At 38.8% G+C, this 19,455-nt stretch overlaps 1 protein-coding gene across 2 annotated transcripts in view; it reads right to left on the reverse strand.

Moving 5' to 3' along the window:
- B4GALNT4 (beta-1,4-N-acetyl-galactosaminyltransferase 4) overlaps positions 1-19,455 on the reverse strand; it is a 233,145-nt gene that overhangs the window by 19,529 nt on the left and 194,161 nt on the right. For both annotated transcript variants that reach the window (XM_070766261.1, XM_070766268.1), the window contains exons 10-12: positions 6,245-6,388; positions 4,246-4,355; positions 3,589-3,689 (exon numbers count right to left, since the gene is read on the reverse strand). In XM_070766261.1, the coding sequence (XP_070622362.1) occupies positions 3,589-3,689; positions 4,246-4,355; positions 6,245-6,388 (355 nt within the window). The remainder of the gene's footprint in view (positions 1-3,588; positions 3,690-4,245; positions 4,356-6,244; positions 6,389-19,455) is intronic.

The raw sequence follows: 19,455 nt of genomic DNA on the forward strand, positions 1-19,455 counted from the left end.
GGTCCTCATGGTAGAGGTATAGGTTTTCCTGCCTAAGCAGGGGATTGGACTTGAAGACCTCCAAGGTCCCTTCCAACTCCACTCCACTCTCTATTCCTATTCCAATTCCTATTCCCACCATATTTCTATTTTTATTCTATGGATGGCCATGCAAATATGGCTAAAATAAATAGGAAGGGAAAGAGAGGCAACTCATAAGAGAATGGGCCATCAGTACTTGTCCTCTAGCCTTTCTATCATTATATGTACTTATTCTTATTTTACATTCTTATTTTATATTTCAAATATTTCCACAGAGGTTGTTGTTGTTGTTGTTGTTGTTTTGCTGTGCTCTCCTCCTGCCTCAAGAGCTGGAAAGTCATGTCAGCATAAATTGTGTTGCTCCTAAGCACCATCCAGAGGCCACGCTGTGCTGCTTTTGTGCAACTTCTCCAGTGGCAATACAAGAGCAGAAACTGGCACTGTTCAAATGTCACTAACGATAGGAAAGGCCATTACCAAATGCTGTGAAAAATGTGCACCTGGGTAGTGATGTATAGTCTGGATGATCTGTTCAATCGTTCCTTAAATTCTTTTCCCAAAGGGTAGTTGATCTAACAATAACTAAGTGGAAATTATGAATGTCTTGTTGTAACTGCAATGTGATGGTTGTGCGGATTTGTGGCACTCAGGTGAAACTGCTGAATAAGTGTTCCTGGAGAGTTAAACTGTTTCTAGCGTGTCTCAGAAAAGTGTTCAATTATGGGATGCTCTGCTCAGGCACATTCATATAATTTTTCCACTTTCATTTCAGATCTATTTTTCAACTACCAAATGGTGGCAAAAACAAAGAAAACCCCTCTCTTCCTTAGCTACCTAGCGATCATCCAGATTTCTGTAACTGAGATATAGCTATAGTGAATTGTTAAACAGCTAGATATTCTTTACTAATTCATTTTTTGGTATGATTTTATTAAGGATTTTTTTTAAAAAAAGATAAAAACTCATACTAATTAATGAAAAGTGAAGAAATAAATCCAAGAAAACCCTAAAACGTCAAGAAATAAAAAAGTAAAAGAAAAATAGGAAAGAAAGAAATAAGATACAAAGAAGTAAGGTGGTACCTCTACTTAAGAACTTAATTTGTTCCATGACCAGGTTCTTAAATAGAAACGTTCTTAAGTAGAAGTAATTTTCCCAATAGGAATGAATGTAAAAGAAAATAATGTGTGCAAACCCATTAGGAAAGAAATAAAAGCTCGGAATTTGGGTGGGAGGAGGAGGAGGAAGAAGAGGAGGAGGACAGTCGCTGCTGAAGGAAGAGGGTGAGGTGAGGGACCCAAAACATGCATACAAATTAGGTGAAACCACACTCACCATGAGTGACTGTGAAAGGGATCTTGGAGTCTTAGTGGATAACCAGCTAAACACGGGCCAGCAATGTGCAGCAGCGGCTAAAAAAGCCAACACAATCCTAAGCTGCATGAACAGGGGGATACACTCCAAGACCAGAGAGGTAATAATACCACTCTATAAGGCCCTGGTCAGACCGCACCTGGAGTATTGCATCCAGTTCTGGTCACCACACTTCAAAAAAGATATAGAGACTCTAGAGAGGGTGCAGAAAAGAGCAACTAAAATGATAAAGGGACTAGAGACCAGGTCATACGAGGAAAGGTTGCTGGAACTGGGCATGGATAGTCTAGTAAAAAGAAGGGCTAGTGGGTACATGATAGCTGTATACAGGTACTTGAGGGGCTGCCACAGAGAGGAGGGGGGCACACTGTTTTCCAGGGCACCAGAGGGCCGGACTGTTGGAAACTGACCAAGGAAAGATTCAACCTGGAGATAAGAAAGAATTTCCTGACAGTGAGAGTGATCAACCAGTGGAACGGCCTGCCAGCGGAGATTGTGGACTCCCCAACTTTGGACACTTTCAAGAGGAGATTGGACTGCCATTTGGCTGGGGTGATGTAGGATTTCCTGCTCAGGCAGGGGGTTGAACTTTATGACCTGTAAGGTCCCTTTCAACTCTAATAATAAATGAATGAATGAATGAATGAATGAATGAATGAATGAATGAATGAATGAATGAATGAATGAATGAATGAATGAATTTCCAAAACTTTAAGCCCAGAAAAGCCTGAGATGGCTGGGATTAAAGGGGGAATGGCAGGAAACTGGCTGGGCCTTCGTGCTGCTCTCAAATTTCCAGGGAAATTTTTTCAGGCTCCGGTTCTTAAGTAGAAAATGGTTCTTAAGTAGAGGCAAACAAATCTTATCTAGAAAAGTTCTTAAATAGAGGCGTTCTTAAGCAGAGGTACCACTGTAGTTTCCAATCTTCTTTAGATCAGCTATACGTAGAATTATAAATTTACCCTTATTCTATGAGTATAACACAATTCTATTCTTTTTACAATTTATTCAGTCTACTCATCAAAATCATAAATCGCAAGTTCATTTTTTCCTCGTTTCATGCAGGACGTCTATAAGGCGTTGCCATCCAGCAATAAATATAATCATTGCCTTTTCTCTGATGAAACAATTCGGTTTAGCCATCTCAGCAAGTTCCGCCACCTTCAACACTTCATTGATTCATGCATCACATCATAGCACACATACACAGTTTTGAACATCCAAAATACTAGAAGAGGAAAAAATTATAACTATATGTCAAAGTCCTGTCTGTAACAAATTGCAATTTGCAAGTAACTTTTGTTTTTAAGAAACAATAATTTCAGGAAGAGGGTGACTGAGGGGCATTTCCAGAGAGCACTGGGCATTGGGAAGGGACTACCTTATCAATATGGGCCACAGAAGCATAATTTTCTGATTCTTTTACACTTGCTGAGGCAGAGAAGGCTAGTCATGAAGAAGGTGATGTCTAGGTGACTGGTGAGTCACCAATACTTAAAGTGGGGATGAGGAAGGAAGATATCCCTGTTCAAGTGTGACAATTTTAGTCTCCCACAGAGTCAACATAGTATCACAGAAACAAGAGCCAGGCTCAGGGACTGAACAAAAGGGGGCGGTCCCATCACAGGTCTACTAGACCAATTGCAGCTAAGCAGATTTGCACCTCTGATCATCTCACCTCAAGCTTCTTCCCCCATATGCCAAGGAGCCATGGTGGTGGCAGTGGTTAGAACGAAGTACTGTAGGCTAACTCTGCCAATAGCCAGGAGTTCAATCCTGACCGGCTCAATGTTGACAGCCTTTCAACTTTCTGAGGTCAGTAAAATGAGGACTCAGATTGTTGGGGGCAATTTGCAGACTCTGCAAACTGCCCAGAGAGTGCTAAAAATGGGACCATAAATAGGTGCTATTGCTATTGTCCAAAAGAAAGATCATCTAGAAAAATATTCCTTTCATGCCAAAATATTTTGGACCTAGCTGCAACTTGCCTCAGTTGTAGGCTACATACTAAATGAACCTCCATTGCAAAATCCCCAACAAGCAGAAAGTGGGACATATTGTTATTGCTGTGAGCAGGTTGTGTAGATGAACCTTCAGTCTGTTAAAAGATAACATACTTTCTTTCACCAATAGACTTTCCACACTTCAATCATGTATTTGAGCTGCTTTGTAATGACTCTTCTTCATACTTACTTCTCTAGGTACACTGGAGATTCTCTGTAAAAACATTTGTTCTCTGATTCCATGTGGGTAAGCCGGGTGAAATCATTAGGATAAACAAAAGAGAGGTAGACCTGTAGAAGGGGAAAACTGGTAAGAAAAGTCACAATAAGATGTTTATCATTCCAGTTTCAACAGAAACTAAGGAAAAAGAGGAACAGATATGTGGACCAAGAACAAGAAAATCCTAAAACACAATTATTCCAGGACCATAAACCTTCTTAACTGGGGTGAGAAAAACTATTAAGGTCTGCATCTCAAAATTTGTATTGTGATATATTTTAAATCTAGCTTTTATTCTTTTTTTTATAGAGAAACAAACTTCCACTCCAGGATATTGTGGCTAAAGAAGCATAGGGATTTATTAAGAGACATTAAATATGGTTTTGATATTCAGGTAGCAATTACCTTCCCTTTCCTTTCTCTTCTCTACCCATTCCCAATTCTCTCTTCCTAGATTCACCTTTCCTCTCTTTTCTGGTTTACTAATGTAAATGCGATTCCCATTCAAATGTTCTTATCACTGTTGATGCTGTTATTTTACATTATTAACAAGAAATAACAAAAACAAGAGAGATGTGGGCGGCGGCAGGGGGGGGATAATGGTAATAAAGTCCATCAGACACTTACAAATTGCAGGCCCTGATAACGGGCAATAGGAAAGTCCTTCACCACATACGTGGGGCTATAGGCACAGGGGACCAGTACATTCTCCACATGGGATGGCTCAATCTGGGGAGCTGATATAAAAGCAATTAAGAAAGACGAAATAGATTAGATTAGATTAGATTTATTGGATTTATATGCCGCCCCTCTCCGCAAACTCGGGGCGGCTCACAACAAAGTAAAAACAATACATAATAACAACTCCAATACCCACCAATCCAATTACAATGTTAAGCTAAAAAATTCATAAAAAACAACCCCAGAATATTAAAAAACAAGCACACAATCAATCTAACGCCAAAACAACATGGGCAAGGGGGAGATGTTTCAGTTCCCCCATGCCTGATGGCAGAGGTGGGTTTTAAGGAGTTTGCGAAAGGCAAGGAGGGTGGGGGCAATCCTAATCTCAGGGGGGAGCTGGTTCCAGAGGGTCGGAGCAGCCACAGAGAAGGCTCTTCCCCTGGGTCCCACCAGATGACATTGTTTAGTCAACGGGACCCGGAGAAGGCCAACTCTGTGGGACCGAACCGGTCGCTGGGATTCGTGCGGCAGAAGGCGGTCCCGGAGATATTCTGGTCCGGTGCCATGAAGGGCTTTATAGGTCATAACCAACACTTTGAATTGTGACCGGAAACTGATCAGCAACCAATTCAGACTGCGGAGTGTTGGAGTGATATGGGCATACTTAGAGAAGCCCATAATTGCTCTCGCAGCTGCATTCTGCACGATCTGAAGTTTCCGAACACTTTTCAAAGGTAGCCCCATGTAGAGAGCGTTACAGTAGTCGAGCCTCGAGGTGATGAAGGCATGAGTGACTGAGACCTTTCTAGACCACATGATGTTCCAGGGTCCACAGAAACTCAACATAATATTCCTTCTACAGGGGAATCATTGAGTCTGTCATCTGCACCTCTATAACTGTCTGGTTTGGTTCTGTAACCCCACAAGACCGACATAGACTTCAGAGAATAGTCAGAACTGCAGAAAAAAACAATTGCTGCCAACCTGCCTTCCATTGAGGACCTGTATACTGCACGAGTCATAAAGAGGGCTGTAAAAATATTTACTGATCTCTCGCATCCTGCACATAAACTGTTTCAACTCCTACCCTCAAAACCTCACCCTCAAAACCGCACACCAAGACAACTAAATGCAAGAGCAGTTTTTTCCAAACGTTACCACTATGCTAAACAAATAATTCCCCCAACAATACGAAACTATTTACTACGTCTGCACAGCTATCACTACTAGTTTTTTCTGCACGATCTCATCATTCCTATCACCCATCTCCTCCCACTTATGACTATATACTTGTTGTTTGTATCCTTAAGATTTTTATTAATATTGATTGTTTCCTGATTGTTTATTTGACCCCTATAACAATCATTAATGTTTCTTGACAAATGCATATTTGTCAATGTATATGTACACTGAGAGCATATTCACCAAAGACAAATTTCTTGTGTGTCCAATCACACTTGGCCAATAAAGAATTCTATTATTAATTCTATTAACTGACTATTCACTTCAAATTGTGATCTTCTTGTCTTGATTTGTCCTAGTCTACAACATCCATACTTAATTTCTTCAGTTAAGAGCCAGATATCCATTTTTTGGCACTTTATGAGGAGGAATTCTTAGGAGCATCCTTCCTTCCAGCATAAACAATATAGGACCAGCTTTCATTATTCCCACACTGAAGTACCCCAGTATTCCTGGTGAACATCAGGTTAGAGACTCTCTCTTGATCTTTCCAAAGTTCTGAAGATAGTAACACAGAAAGGTGGTCAATTTTCCATATGTAAACACTTTTTATGCCTGCTTAACATTTTGCTGCTCACATGGATATTTACTTAGCCTAATCTCCAAGCACCAAGTTTTTATCGTACTTCAGAGCACAATACAGTTTCCTAGTCTGCAACTGTGTTTCTCTCAGTCAAATTGTTTCCTCTCTCCCACTTACTGAGAAAGAAAATATCCCGTGGGTCAGGCTTCAGCATATCAGCTCCATGTTCATCCTTTTGTGCACTCCAGAGGTAGCTGTCAGCGTGGCTAGCAAGAGACTGAGGCACATGGTCTACCTCATTCATTTTCAGGCTGGATTCATCTGAGGGCAGAGGAAGAGAGGGGAAAGGAAAAAGAAGGTGTGATTGGTGGGGTTAAAGCTTACATATCCTTGGATATTTGCATAACAAAGGTAGTCCACATCTCACATTTAGTAGAAATAAACATTAAGCGAGAGGCTTTTTGGAACATATTCCAAGCAGTTTCACAGCGCCTATTAGCTGCAAAACAACCTACTTCCTTCCCCACTAGTAATAATTAGTGGTTTCTCTTCCTAAGCCAGTTTTTTCTTGTTCTTATTAATGTCACTTTCAGGGGGGGGGGGGTGTCATTGTAATTCTGAGAAGGTGTGAGTTTTCTACAGCTCAAATAGTTTGCATGCATGTGCATTTGGGTGTTTGTGTGTGCACGCACACATAAACGCACACATGACATGTTTAATGTATTTATTAGAAATTCTTAGACAAAAGGCTTGATTTACATTCCAGCATACTTTTTGATGAATGTGTCACTACTTTCTTTGTAAATCTATGTTACTAAATCTGGTAACCTTGTTGCAGAACTTGCTTGGCATTATAGTTCCTATTTTCACCTTAAGGGTCTGACATTTTTGTTACTGTTACTATCAGTTCTTTGTTCTCTTCTTTTTGATATTCTTATGAAAAATTGTAGCCTTTTGCTATTCATGGTTTTGTTTGTTGTTTGTTTGTTTACTCTTCTTGATTTATATTTAGGCATATGTCACATTTTTTATTTTCTGTTGCCCCAGGGGTTTGGATAGGGCTTGTGACAGATGCCCATCTGTTTTCCTAGTAAAGGCTCATTTCCAAACACAACTGGTTGTTTTAAAGGAGACCTCATTCCTTCCAATCTCACTTGAGTTTTTATTTGAGATAGGACTTTTAGAGCTACAGGGAATTGATCAAAATTATGCAAAGCTAGCCTATATTTTATCAAGGTTTAGGTAGTTTTCACTTTTTATGCAGTATCTCAATTTTTTATTAAGCCTTTTTTACCAACTCAGACCTTTAAAATATAATTGTACAATTGTACATTTCTTGACAAATGTATATTTTCTTTTATGTACACTGAAAGCATATGCACCAAGACAAATTCCTTGGGTGCCAAATTGCACTTGGCCAATAAAGAATTCTATTCTATTCTATTCTATTCTATTCAAGGCTGACTGTTACCTAGTAGTGGGGTGGGGTGTTCCAGTTGTATTTGTTAGAAAAATGATTCCTTTCTCTTGAGTATATTTACTGATAAGCACAATCATTATTTTTAAAAGGCTCACAACGGGAAGTGAACAGTTTCAGACCTGCACTACTAGAGAATGTATTTTGAACATGCTATTATTTGGGTGTCTAAAGACTGGCTGAGATTCAATCAGGATTTATCTGCTGTGCCCTCTTCTAATAGTCTCAAATTATTTATATTTTTCTTTCCAGTTGCCCATAACTTGTGTCTTTCTAAAACAAATGACAATTTGTTCTACATCTCCAAATACCTATTTTAGAGAAGTGTCCATCTTTTTAATGTCTTTCATTTCCTCTTTCATGTTTAAAAAGTCTTATACATTTTTTTCAAAAGCTGTCAATTTAATATCTAGGAATTTGGCCAATTAAGTACCAAATCACTCAGCTAACTTATTGCTCAATTCCTCAAAATCTTTTCTAATGTAAATATTGTGTAATTCACCTTTCTGCGGATTGCTCTGCAGAGCACCCTAACACTCTCTTCTCTACTATTTATGCTGCTTTTCTGGTGGTTGCCATTGAAAATATTGTGATTCCAAATTGTCTCAATTGTCAGGGGAAAAATAAAAGGAAAGCTCTTTTTTTGTGTTTTGTCTCTTTGTGCCCTTAATACTTTAGTTATGTCAAATGGCACTGTGTGGTTATAGTCAGCACCAATCAGCTTCTTATTACTTTTAATTTTTATTTGGTAAAATCCACCAATTGTCTGTGTTCTGTAATACTAAACAAGAAAAAATATTCCCACAAATGTCTGGTTCATTTGTCTATTTTAATTCCAAATTATTTCAGAGTATGTTCTCTAAAACAATTGATTAATAAAAATAAAAAAAATCGATTTCAAAATAACTGTTCACTATATCTTTTTTTCAACTTTCTTACACCAATTTCTTGTTAAACTTTTTGGCAAAAGTCTTTTAAATTATAAAACCTTCCCACCAACCCTTTAGTCCAGAAAGAATATTGACTCACCAAGTGGAAGTCGCTTATCCTGCCACTCAAAAAATTGAGTCATGTGTCCATATAAGCTGCATTAAGGTTAATTTATGCTTCAACGAAAGAACAAATAATTGTTGATAGATCTAACAAAATCTAAAACCTTTTAGAGATACTAAAAAAAAGAGACAGAAATGGCCACTGTCTCTTTCCTTGCTTATTTTGGTTCTTGAAATAGTGAGTAAAGATATAAGATTAAATGAGAGAATTGTGCAAGTAAAGATTTATAGATATATAATTTTGTAGATGACCTTGATGTTGATTTTGAAAGCTCCCTTAAAGGGAATTGAAACATTAATGGGAAAACTAGAATAAATTGATATATTAGCAGGATTTAAGATCAAAACCAAATATGAAAATGATAACAAAAGCATGAAAATAGAGATCAAACAGAATTGATGATGAATAAAATGTTTTTTATCATTGAGAAGAAAATGAAATATTTGCATATCACTATGATAAATATGAACTGCATTTGATTTCAAAATAATTATGTTCCTAAGATGGGAGAAACTACTGTACAATTGTCATTGCTGGAGAGAGTTTCTGTAATAAAAATATGAAAGTCCTGCGTAGAATGGTACATTTATTTTCTATAATATCTATTTTGACAACTGACATTTGAACAGTGGCAAAAACATGTATCTAAATTTGTGTGGCAGGGAAAAATCTTTATATTAATCATGAATTAAATATAAGATATTACAAGATACAAAGGGAAAAGAAGCATTGGGATGATCTAATTTGAAGATGTATTTTGTAGCTTGCTGTTTCATGTGGATGAAAGAATAGATGTTGCTAAGAAACATAGTTTTTGGAGTTAGAAGGATACAGCCAGAGGTTTAGATGGCATGGGTATCTGTGGCACAATGAAGTCAAGGTTAATGTGGATTTTAAAAGTCATTTTGTTATATGTGACAGATTGAGCAAATGGAATAGATACAATCCAGATTATGCCCAAAATATATGTGTGGCTCTCCACAAGAAGCATTGTATAGATGAAAAATCATAGGAAAAGAAAAACGACTAACTTATCAAGAGATAATATAATTTTGTCAAAGGAAATAAAAATAAAACCAAGGGAACAACTGGTGGCATAGCTGCCAATCATTTTCTTATTTTGCACGTATTAGGAAGATTTAAAGTAGATAAAATAATTTGGTTTTTAACATTGGAGAACTCTGAAAGAGAATTGTATACAAATGATAAACATGCAGTTTCTAAAATGTATAACTCACTGAAATTTGAAGAACAAATAAAATAATTTACAGGTAATCCTTGACTTATGAGTATTCATTTAATGACGGTCTGAAGTTATGATGGCTTCAGACCACAGTTTTTAAAAATACTAATCTAACAGATCTTGTATTGACCATAATCTCATTCAGGGTTTGCTCAAAACAATGCTCATCAAGTGAGTGCTTCAGGTGAATCCCATCTCCCACCAATGTCATAAAAAGTTACTTTATTTATCATCCTTTCCCCTCAAGAGCTTGAGGCAACATCCATAGTGTCGTCTTCTCCCATTTTTCACTACCACCATGACAACTCTGGAAGTAGGCTAGGCTGAGAAAGCAAGAGTTGTTGTTGTTGTTGTTATTATTATTATTATTATTATTATTATTATTATTATTATTACTACTACTACTACTACTATTTAGATTTGTATGCCGCCCTTCTCCGAAAACTCAGGGCAGTTCACAAAATAAATATAGAAGCAAAGCGTACAAAACAAATCTAATACATTAAAAGACTACAGCTAAAAACCCTATATATTACTCAATCAGACAATCCAATCACACCAAAGTTGCCCAAAGAAGTTACCCAGTTAGCTTCTATAGCAGAGGGAGGGTTTAAATTTGGGTCTTAATTTCACATATGCCCAGCTATGGGCTACCATTCCCGGTGCCATCAGAATGGGGCTGGGAGCGTGCGCATGCACGGGAGCCAGCTTCTGTGCATGCGCAGAATCTCGCACGAGGACACACGATTTTCGGCTTTTTGCTTCCGCAAACGTGCAGAAGCAAAACAGCTGAAAGCAGGTACGCAATCCCCCACTCTCAGTCGTGCTCTCCACCAGTGTGCCTGTCCTGCCGCGAGCGCCCCGGCTTCCCTCCCCTTCTGCGCGCCTGTCCTGCTTGTCCTGCCGTGAGCACTCCGGCTTCTCTCCCCCTCCCCGCACCTGTCCTTCCCCTTGAAGCTCGGCTTTGCTCCCCCTCCTTGTGCCTGTCCTGCTGCTTGAAGCCCAGCCAGCTGTTGCATTGGGGCCAGAAGGAGCAGCCCATCTTTTTATGATGCTGGGTGATCCCGAAGATCAAAGGAATCACCTGGCAGGCTTACCCAGCTCCCACGCTGCTCTTTCATGCCATTTGGTGTCCCTTTTGGCTGGGCGATCCCAGGGGCTGAGGGGATCACCCAGCATGCCGTGCGGTTCCTGGGCATGCGCAGAATGCTGGAGGCCAAGAGCCACATGGCTGGGAAATCCCAGGGGATCATGGGATTGCCCAGCATGCCATGCGTGCCTGCACAGGCCCAATAGGCCGAAAGGAGCATGCCCAGGCCTCAATAAATAAAATAAAAGGGCCTACTTTTCCCCAGCTCTGTCCTTCTGATTCTTCTTTGCTGGCACCTGCCCTCCCTCCCCTTGTGTCAGTGTGTCTACTGGTCGCCATTTGGGGCTGAGTAGGAATTTTTTGGGGCTGCAGCAATTTATGGCGCTACTGTTTAATTCACCTGCTCCACACTGAGATTGGGGGACAGGATCGGTTAAGGGGTTGCTTTCCAGCTATGTTAGCTTGATTTGGCTGCAATTTGGTATAAAATCCCTTTGGTCACTGGGGTGGCAGGCAGGGGGGGGAAAGGGGTGTTAGCAGCAGCTGCATGTTCTCCTTTAGGGCACTTTTTGGAAGGTGATGGGCTGCCCCTCCCCAGAAGCTCCAGTAATGTAGGGCCTGAGTGATGGAGAGGGGGTGCTTTTGGGGCTCATTTACTCAGGTCTTCTGATGGAGATCTGGGGGATAGGCATGCCCACATACCATGTGGCGTGGTGGAGGGCAATGCTTAGCAAGAAGCTTTCGCCCATAGCTGCTTAGAAATGTTATGTGTTAGGCTTTTACCTCTGCAGGTCTATTTCATTTGTGTAATAATAAAGTGACCCATTAATACCCAGCTCTTTGTTTGTGTGGTTCTTTCTGCATCCAATGCAACATGCAGTAAACACAGCTGTCCATCAAGATAAAAACTAAAGACATTTCCCTTTCCCAGATCTTCACATGAACCAGGATCATATAATACAGCTGAACACATGGGGTTGATCACATGTGAATGATGTCAGTGCAGGGGAGGCAGGATCTTTAATTGCTCATGTGCCAAGAGTGTTAAACCTGAAGTAACATACAGGAAGTGTTGTAATGCTATATCAGTGTCTTTCCTTCAGAAGCATCGAAGCAGTTCACAGGTCACCACAACAGACCCTATCACCTACTTCTTACTTGGCTTCTCATCTGTCCCAAGACAATTTTTTGCTCTTTATATTGGAATTGGCTAACTTCAGCTGTAGATGGCATATTGACTGGGCTTTTGTTTATTGTCTGTACCCTTTGTTTTTAGACTTATAGTATATTATTTACTCTTTCCCTTGCCCTTTTTTGTGAATCCCAGAATAGGATCTGGGCTGAAGAAAACAGAATGGAAGATTTCTTTTTATGAACTTATTTCAAGTAATATATTTATTTTATTTATTTATTTATCAGATTTGTATGCCACCCCTCTTCGTAGACTCGGGGCGGCTAACAACAATAATAATACAATGTAAACAAATCTAATATTTAACTTAATTTTAAAAAAAACCCAATTTAAGAAACCAATCATACATACTGACATACCATGCATAAATTTTATAAGCCTAGGGGGAAGGGAAAGTCTCAATTCCCCCATGCCTGATGACAGAGGTGGGTTTTAAGGAGCTTTACGAAAGGCAAGGAGGGTGGGGGCAACTCTGATATCTGGGGGGAGTTGGTTCCAAAGGGTCGGGGCCGCCACAGAGAAGGCTCTCCCCCTGGGTCCCGCAAAACGACATTGTTTAGTTGATGGGACCTGGAGAAGGCCAACTCCGTGAGACCTAACTGGTCGCTGGGATTCGTGCGGTAGCAGGCGGTCCCGGAGATATTCTGGTCCGGTGCCATGAAGGGCTTTATAGGTCATAACCAACACTTTGAATTGTGACCGGAAACTGATCGGCAACCAATGCAGACTGCGGAGTGTTGGTGTAACATGGGCATATTTAGGAAAGCCCATGATAGCTCTTGCAGCTGCATTCTGCACGATCTGAAGTTTCCGAACACTTTTCAAAGGTAGCCCCATGTAGCGAGCATTACAGTAGTCGAGCCTCGAGGTGATGAGGGCATGAGTGACTGTGAGCAGTGACTCCCGGTCCAAATAGGGCCGCAACTGGTGCACCAGGCGAACCTGGGCAAACGCCCCCCTCGCCACCGCTGAAAGATGTTTCTCTAATGTGAGCTGTGGGTCGAGGAGGACACCCAAGTTGCAGACCCTCTCTGAGGGGGTTAGTGATTCCAATTATTTCTCTCCTACATGATCTCCTAAAAAAAACCCAAAGAGCAGTATTTTTTTCAATACTACAAACCTAAAGCTTCAATTTTCAGAATTCTGGCCTATTTCAGCCAATAAATAAGCCAAGCATTTTTATAATGGGCAGGGAGAAGGAGTAGGGATGGAAGAGTGATATATTATACACCGAGGATGTTAACTGCAATGTTTGTTATGCTGCTGAAAGAGCAATGGCTGTCTCAGTGGAGGGAGAGAAATGTCAATATTCGTTTTCTTTCCTTGGGTCAGCATGAGATCTTGGCAAATCTGCTGGAAGTAAGGCAGATTCACCCATCACAGAAGAATGGATGGTTCCATTCTTATCAGCTTCTGATTCTCTGGTGGCAAGATAACTAATGCTTAGAATACAGGCTTGGCTAAGCTCTCTAAGGAAAGGGCAAATGTGATTGCTTTAAAGAGCTTAATAGTGTCCTTGGAAAAACAATTTCTGTAAAAATGGTGGTTTATAAAAGCTGCTCTTATTATACTTTATAAAAGAAGAACTATTTAAAGCAATTCTAACTGTCACCGGGGGAGGCACAAAACATGGGTTATTTCAACAAGACTATTATTGCTTTTAACAATTTATATTCACCATACAAATCAGATCTTCTATTATTCATTTATTATTTTCATAACATGTAACTGTTATTCAGGCCAGAGATACAATCCAGAATTCTTCATAACAAGAGATCCCCCCCTGCACATCTGTATATGAGAGCAATCAATACTTATCATTGCTATGCAGAGCCTCTTGCTTTAAAATAGTTTAACCCAAAACACAAAATATCAGGTCAAATAAGTTTTGTCAGAAATTGAGGGTTTAAATTATTCAGCATGTCTGCATGTACATTATTCTCCCGAGACACCTTTTAACAATTTGTCTTTAAAATCATACTAGCTGCATCTGTTAAAACTAAGAGAAGATTGATGTTCCTAGAAATATTCTGTTAGAACTGCAAAACATGTGCGGTTTAAGGTCATCTCTTTTCCACCACCTTGTATTGTGCTTCTCTATAAGGAGAGAAGGAGGAGGGGAGTCTATTATTTGTAAGAAATTCCAATGTATCAGAAACTAAGGAGACTTGGCTGCTGACATGTAGCTGGGGACAAGGCAGAGAAAAGGCTTTTGCTGACAAAGTGGCTTATGAAATTGACCCGAGTCTTTAAAATGATGGGTTGGCACAGGTCTACGACCAACTCACTACAGCCAACTTGCTGTGGCTAACTCATCAGTGCCAACCTGCCACAGGATAAGTGGTTACACTAATATTGAACGAATAGAATAGAATAACAGCGTCGGAAGGGACCTTGGAGGTTGTCTAGTCCAACTCCCCGCTTAGGCAGGAAGCCCTACACCATTTCAGACCAATGGTTATCCAACATCTTCTTAAAAACTTCCAATGTTAGAACATTCACAACTTCTGGAGGCAGGTTGTTCCACTGATTAAGTGTTCAAACTGTCAAATAGTTGAATAGAATCACTAAAGCAAAGATGCCAAAGGAGGGACAAAATAACATTTGAACGACAAAAATTTTTTTTAAAAAAATATTTTACATAATTAAATTGAATTGTTGGATTGTTCCAAAGTGAGTTGTCCCCTGGTGAACTGGCCCATGGTGAGTTAACCATGGAGAGTAAGCCATGGTGAGTTGGCTGTGCTGAATTGTCCCATTCTGGGCTCCCACCTGGGGTGGGGAGGCTTGAACAAATGAACAATGAAAGTTGGGCATGTCCTAGCCTGTACCTCTTCAGATTCCTTAAATGAGCCAGCACAATGTTCAGTTCAAAAAGTGCATCAGAAAATACTTCAAAAGGGGGGGGGACTCCATAGTAATAGTTTGGAGAAAAATAAGTTTAAATTCTGTACTCTAAGCAAGTCTCAGAATATTTTCAAACTCATAAGAAAGCAGGATAGGATGGGCATTTGTGTTATCATATCCAGACTGAAAAGAGTCTGATTCATTCATCACTGTTTAAAACATATAACGAGAAGGTCGGAGGCCTGAATTCATATATCCTACTTAGCTTCTGCTCTGGCAATCTCACACTATTTACCAGAGCTTACAAAACATTTGCCAGACCCATCCTCGAATACAGCTCATCCGTTTGGAACCCATATCACATCTCAGACATCAACACCCTTGAAAATGTCCAAAGATACTTCACCAGAAGAGCCCTTCATTCCTCCACTCGAAATAGAATACCCTACGAGACTAGACTTTCAATACTGGGCCTAGAAAGCCTAGAACTAAGACGCCTTAAACAACACCTAAGTATTGCCCATAAGATCATATGCTTAATATTAACCGCTCCAAACTTGACTGTAAAAAATATGACTTCAGTAACCGAGTTGTCGAAGTGTGGAACTCATTACCGGACTCCATAGTGTCATCCCCAAACCCCCAACACTTTACCCTTAGATTATCCACGGTTGACCTATCCAGATTCCTAAGAGGTCAGTAAGGGGCAAGTACAAGTGCACTAGAGTGCCTTCCGTCCCCTGTCCTATTGCTCTCCTATATCTCCTATACCTTTCTTCTATTCCTATATCTCTTCTTCTATTCTTTTATTGATATGTTCTATTACTATATCTTCTTTTCTATTCTTTCATAGATACATTTTACTATGAGTATTTCCTCTATAACCTTCATCATGTATTTTACCATGTATATATACCCACTAAAACCCTCATTGTGTTTTGGACTAAATAAATAAATAAATAAGTGAGTGAGTGAGTGAGTGAGTGAGTGAGTGAGTGAGTAAGTAAGTAAGTAAGTAAGTAAGTAAATAAATAAATAAATGTTTGCTCTTTTTTTCCTAATTACTGCCAAGGCACTAATTTGACAGCACAATGCTATATTAAACCAAACCAAACCAAACTAAACCAAATAAATATGGATAATGATACTATGGAAAACAATTCTGAAAGCTTTCAGCCCTTGCCTTGATTAAAGATTTCCTAGTTATAGTGAGAAACTACAATTTTATTACGTGAAAGTAACTGTGATCTAATTCTCTAGATCAGATGTGAAGCTAATGTGAATTCAATTTGAATGCCTAATGTATGCCTCTTCTTTTCAGACTTTCCATCAGGCAGCATGGAGTAAACAGTGCAGAAATATAAATTTAATTTGCCCCTTTGGGGCTGTGACCTAAATTACTGTACAGTATCACAAGCTGTTAGTGACACAAAAATAAAGGCCACATTGGGAATTTCAGGGCTATCAACCAAGAGCAAAGTCCATGTATTTTGAAACCCTGAAAAACAGGTCACTTCACTCTTCCTTATAAAAAGATGCCTCATGGATCTTATGATCATATCTGTTTAGAAAGGTTTTCATCCAGATCAATACTAAGAAGCTGCTACAGCTGCAGAAAAATAGGAGACAACCTTCTGGCTAGATTCCTATGTCAACTGAGTACCATGGTTTGCTCATTTCTAATTTCATGTGGTGACACCATTTTCCAACCCAGCAGGATGGGAAGGACCCTTCAGAATTCAGGACAGAAGCAATCATCTGCATGTTTGGATCACAGTAAAAAAAAGCAGTGGTAATAATATTTTACTTGTTTTCAAGTTTACCTCTACGACAATACAATTTGCATTAATTTACAGCTGGCAATCACAATCTGTATTATTATATTAAAGAAGGACTAGGGGAGACATGATAGCAGTGTTCCAATATCTCAGGAGTCAAACTATTCCCCAAAGCACTTGAGGGTAGAATGAGAAGCAAAGGATGGAAATTAATCAAGGAGAGAAGCAACTTAGAATTAAGGAGAAATTTCCTGACAGTTAGAACAATTAATCAGTGAAAGAAGTTGCCTCCAGAAGTTGTGAATGTTCCAAAACTGGAAGTTTTAAAGAAGATATTGGATAACCATCTGTCTGGAGTAGTACTGTATAGGGTTTTCTGCCCAAGCAGGGGGTTGGACTAGGTCCCTTTCAACTCTGTTGTTGTTGTTATATTTCACAATAGCCAAAAAGATTGATCAGAAATGTCAATCATGACATAAAGATATGAGATATTGGGAATGGGGTGTAAAAGAAATATAAAAGATGGAGATATTGGGTGGAAAAGAAATATAAAAGTGAGTAGACATTATCAAAAGATAGAAGAGAGGTTTACTGGTACCGGTATTTTATCTCATAAATCACAACATAACCAAGCTGGCATGAATTTTTACAAGTATTTCAAATAAGGTAAAGAAATTCTGTCTCAATAAACAGACTACAGATTAAGTTAGGAATTGTCCAAATTTATGTTGTTACTCCAGACAAGCATCAAAGATACTTTACTGAAATCTGTTCCCTTGATCTTGCCTAGCTGTGTTGGGTTTGATAAAAGGACACTTTGCTTTGTTTTTGTGCTGTGACAATTAATTTGTCTTAAGAGAATTATATACTTGTTTAGCTCTATAAAATAGAAATATTTTATATGTATCAATGTATCCTAAATAGTATCATTATTGTTTAAAAATGTTTTAACGTTTAAAAAATAATGTTTTAAAAAATATTATTGAATGTTTTAAAAATTATATTGGAGTTTTTAAGTTTCTTTAGTAATATTAATTGGATCTTTTGAGATGTATACCGTTTTGTACTTTTTGATACGTTGTGAACTGCCCAGAGTCCTCAGAGAGGGGCGGTATACAAATCCAATAAATAAATAAATAATTACCCAGAGATTTTAGGTTTGAAATATATAAAAGAGAATAGCTATTTAGAAACCTTTCCTCAAGCTACACTAAATGTGTAATGATGTGTTAGGGAAAGCATGATACCAGAAGAACAAGAGTGCATGTCACTTAGTCTGCATTTCAATTGCTTCACCAATTTTCCCATGAAAATCTTTTTTGAATAGCTGGTACATATTAACTACAACATATTGTAGTTTTGTTGTGTTGTCTTGAATTTTTCCATACATGCTTGCTGGTTGTTTTCTTTCTAAAGTGTTTAGACTCTTTTTGATCAAAGCTTTGTGTTAATCTGTAATATTACAAATAATAATGGGTGCTACAATTCAATTTTTTTCTTTTAGCAAGCATTATCATCATCATTAAAATGATGGGGAAAGCAAATAGATAGACTCATAAGATTAAACAGATAATGCTGCAAAAGGAAAAGCAGTCAGGGATAAATAGCCAGACAGGAATAGCTTCAGGAGATGGGCAGAGTTGAAGGAAATGACTGCTATCTGTGACCATACTCCACCCTCAAGGAGAATAATTCCAGTGAAATCTGTGATAACATCCACAATATTCATCCACTCGTCTGTATCTGATAGCTAAATAACATAATTAAATATAGCTATTGTTCGGGGTTTTCCAAAACAAATCTCCTACATAAGATTTGCTTTCCTAGAAAGTTACTATTACCTGCCTTTCAACTAAGACAACCTAAAGGCAGGATATGACACTGGTCTATCAAGTATTGTATTGTTACTAATCTGGTTTTTAGTTATCAAGAGCCTTGCCCTTCCCCATACTATGAGATAGGCTGGAAAAGTTCATTAGATAGGCACTTCTCTAATAATATAGAGTAATGAGGTACAACCTTCCTTATTATAGTCTTCTTTGGGAAATATAACCTCCCATTTATCCTAACTGCCTTTGAAGTTACTGACCGATGAGCTGCTTCTTGATTTTAATGTGAGTTGTTGATTCCATTTTTGCAACTGGGCTTAATCTCTGCATTATTGCTGTTGTTATCCCTAAACTGCTTCATAAATTTTGAAAAACACAATACAAATACAATAAAATCTGCAGTGAGAATTGCAAGAAATCCCTGTACAGAATACATCTACACAAATGCTTATTTTAGTCATCCACGGACGCAGTTGAAGAATGATCAAATGCAAAAATTATGCCAGTGATAATCTATGTAATGGTTAAAAATATATTAAATATTAAATAGTAATATTTTTTTTCTTTTCCTCCCTATCTATTATAGGTCCATATGCAATGACTCCTGTTTTATTAACCTTTTTTTTTTTTTTTTGGCAAAGGAAGGAATTTCAGGCAAAGAATGAGATACCAAGAAAATCACTTTTCATGGAGTGGTAAATATAGACCAGAGGACAGAGGTGAAAATTCACAGTGACTTATGTCCCCTGAAGGAAACGTTCCCTCACAGCCCATCTATCTTACAGGCATTTCTGTCAATACCCCAATTGTCCTGATCCCTTGTGTGCCAGTCATGCCCCTGTACTTCTTATACAAGCCCTCTGCATTATCTATACCTTC

The sequence above is a fragment of the Erythrolamprus reginae genome, chromosome 1 (assembly GCF_031021105.1).
Source record: "Erythrolamprus reginae isolate rEryReg1 chromosome 1, rEryReg1.hap1, whole genome shotgun sequence".
In the NCBI taxonomy this organism is placed as follows: domain Eukaryota; kingdom Metazoa; phylum Chordata; class Lepidosauria; order Squamata; family Dipsadidae; genus Erythrolamprus; species Erythrolamprus reginae.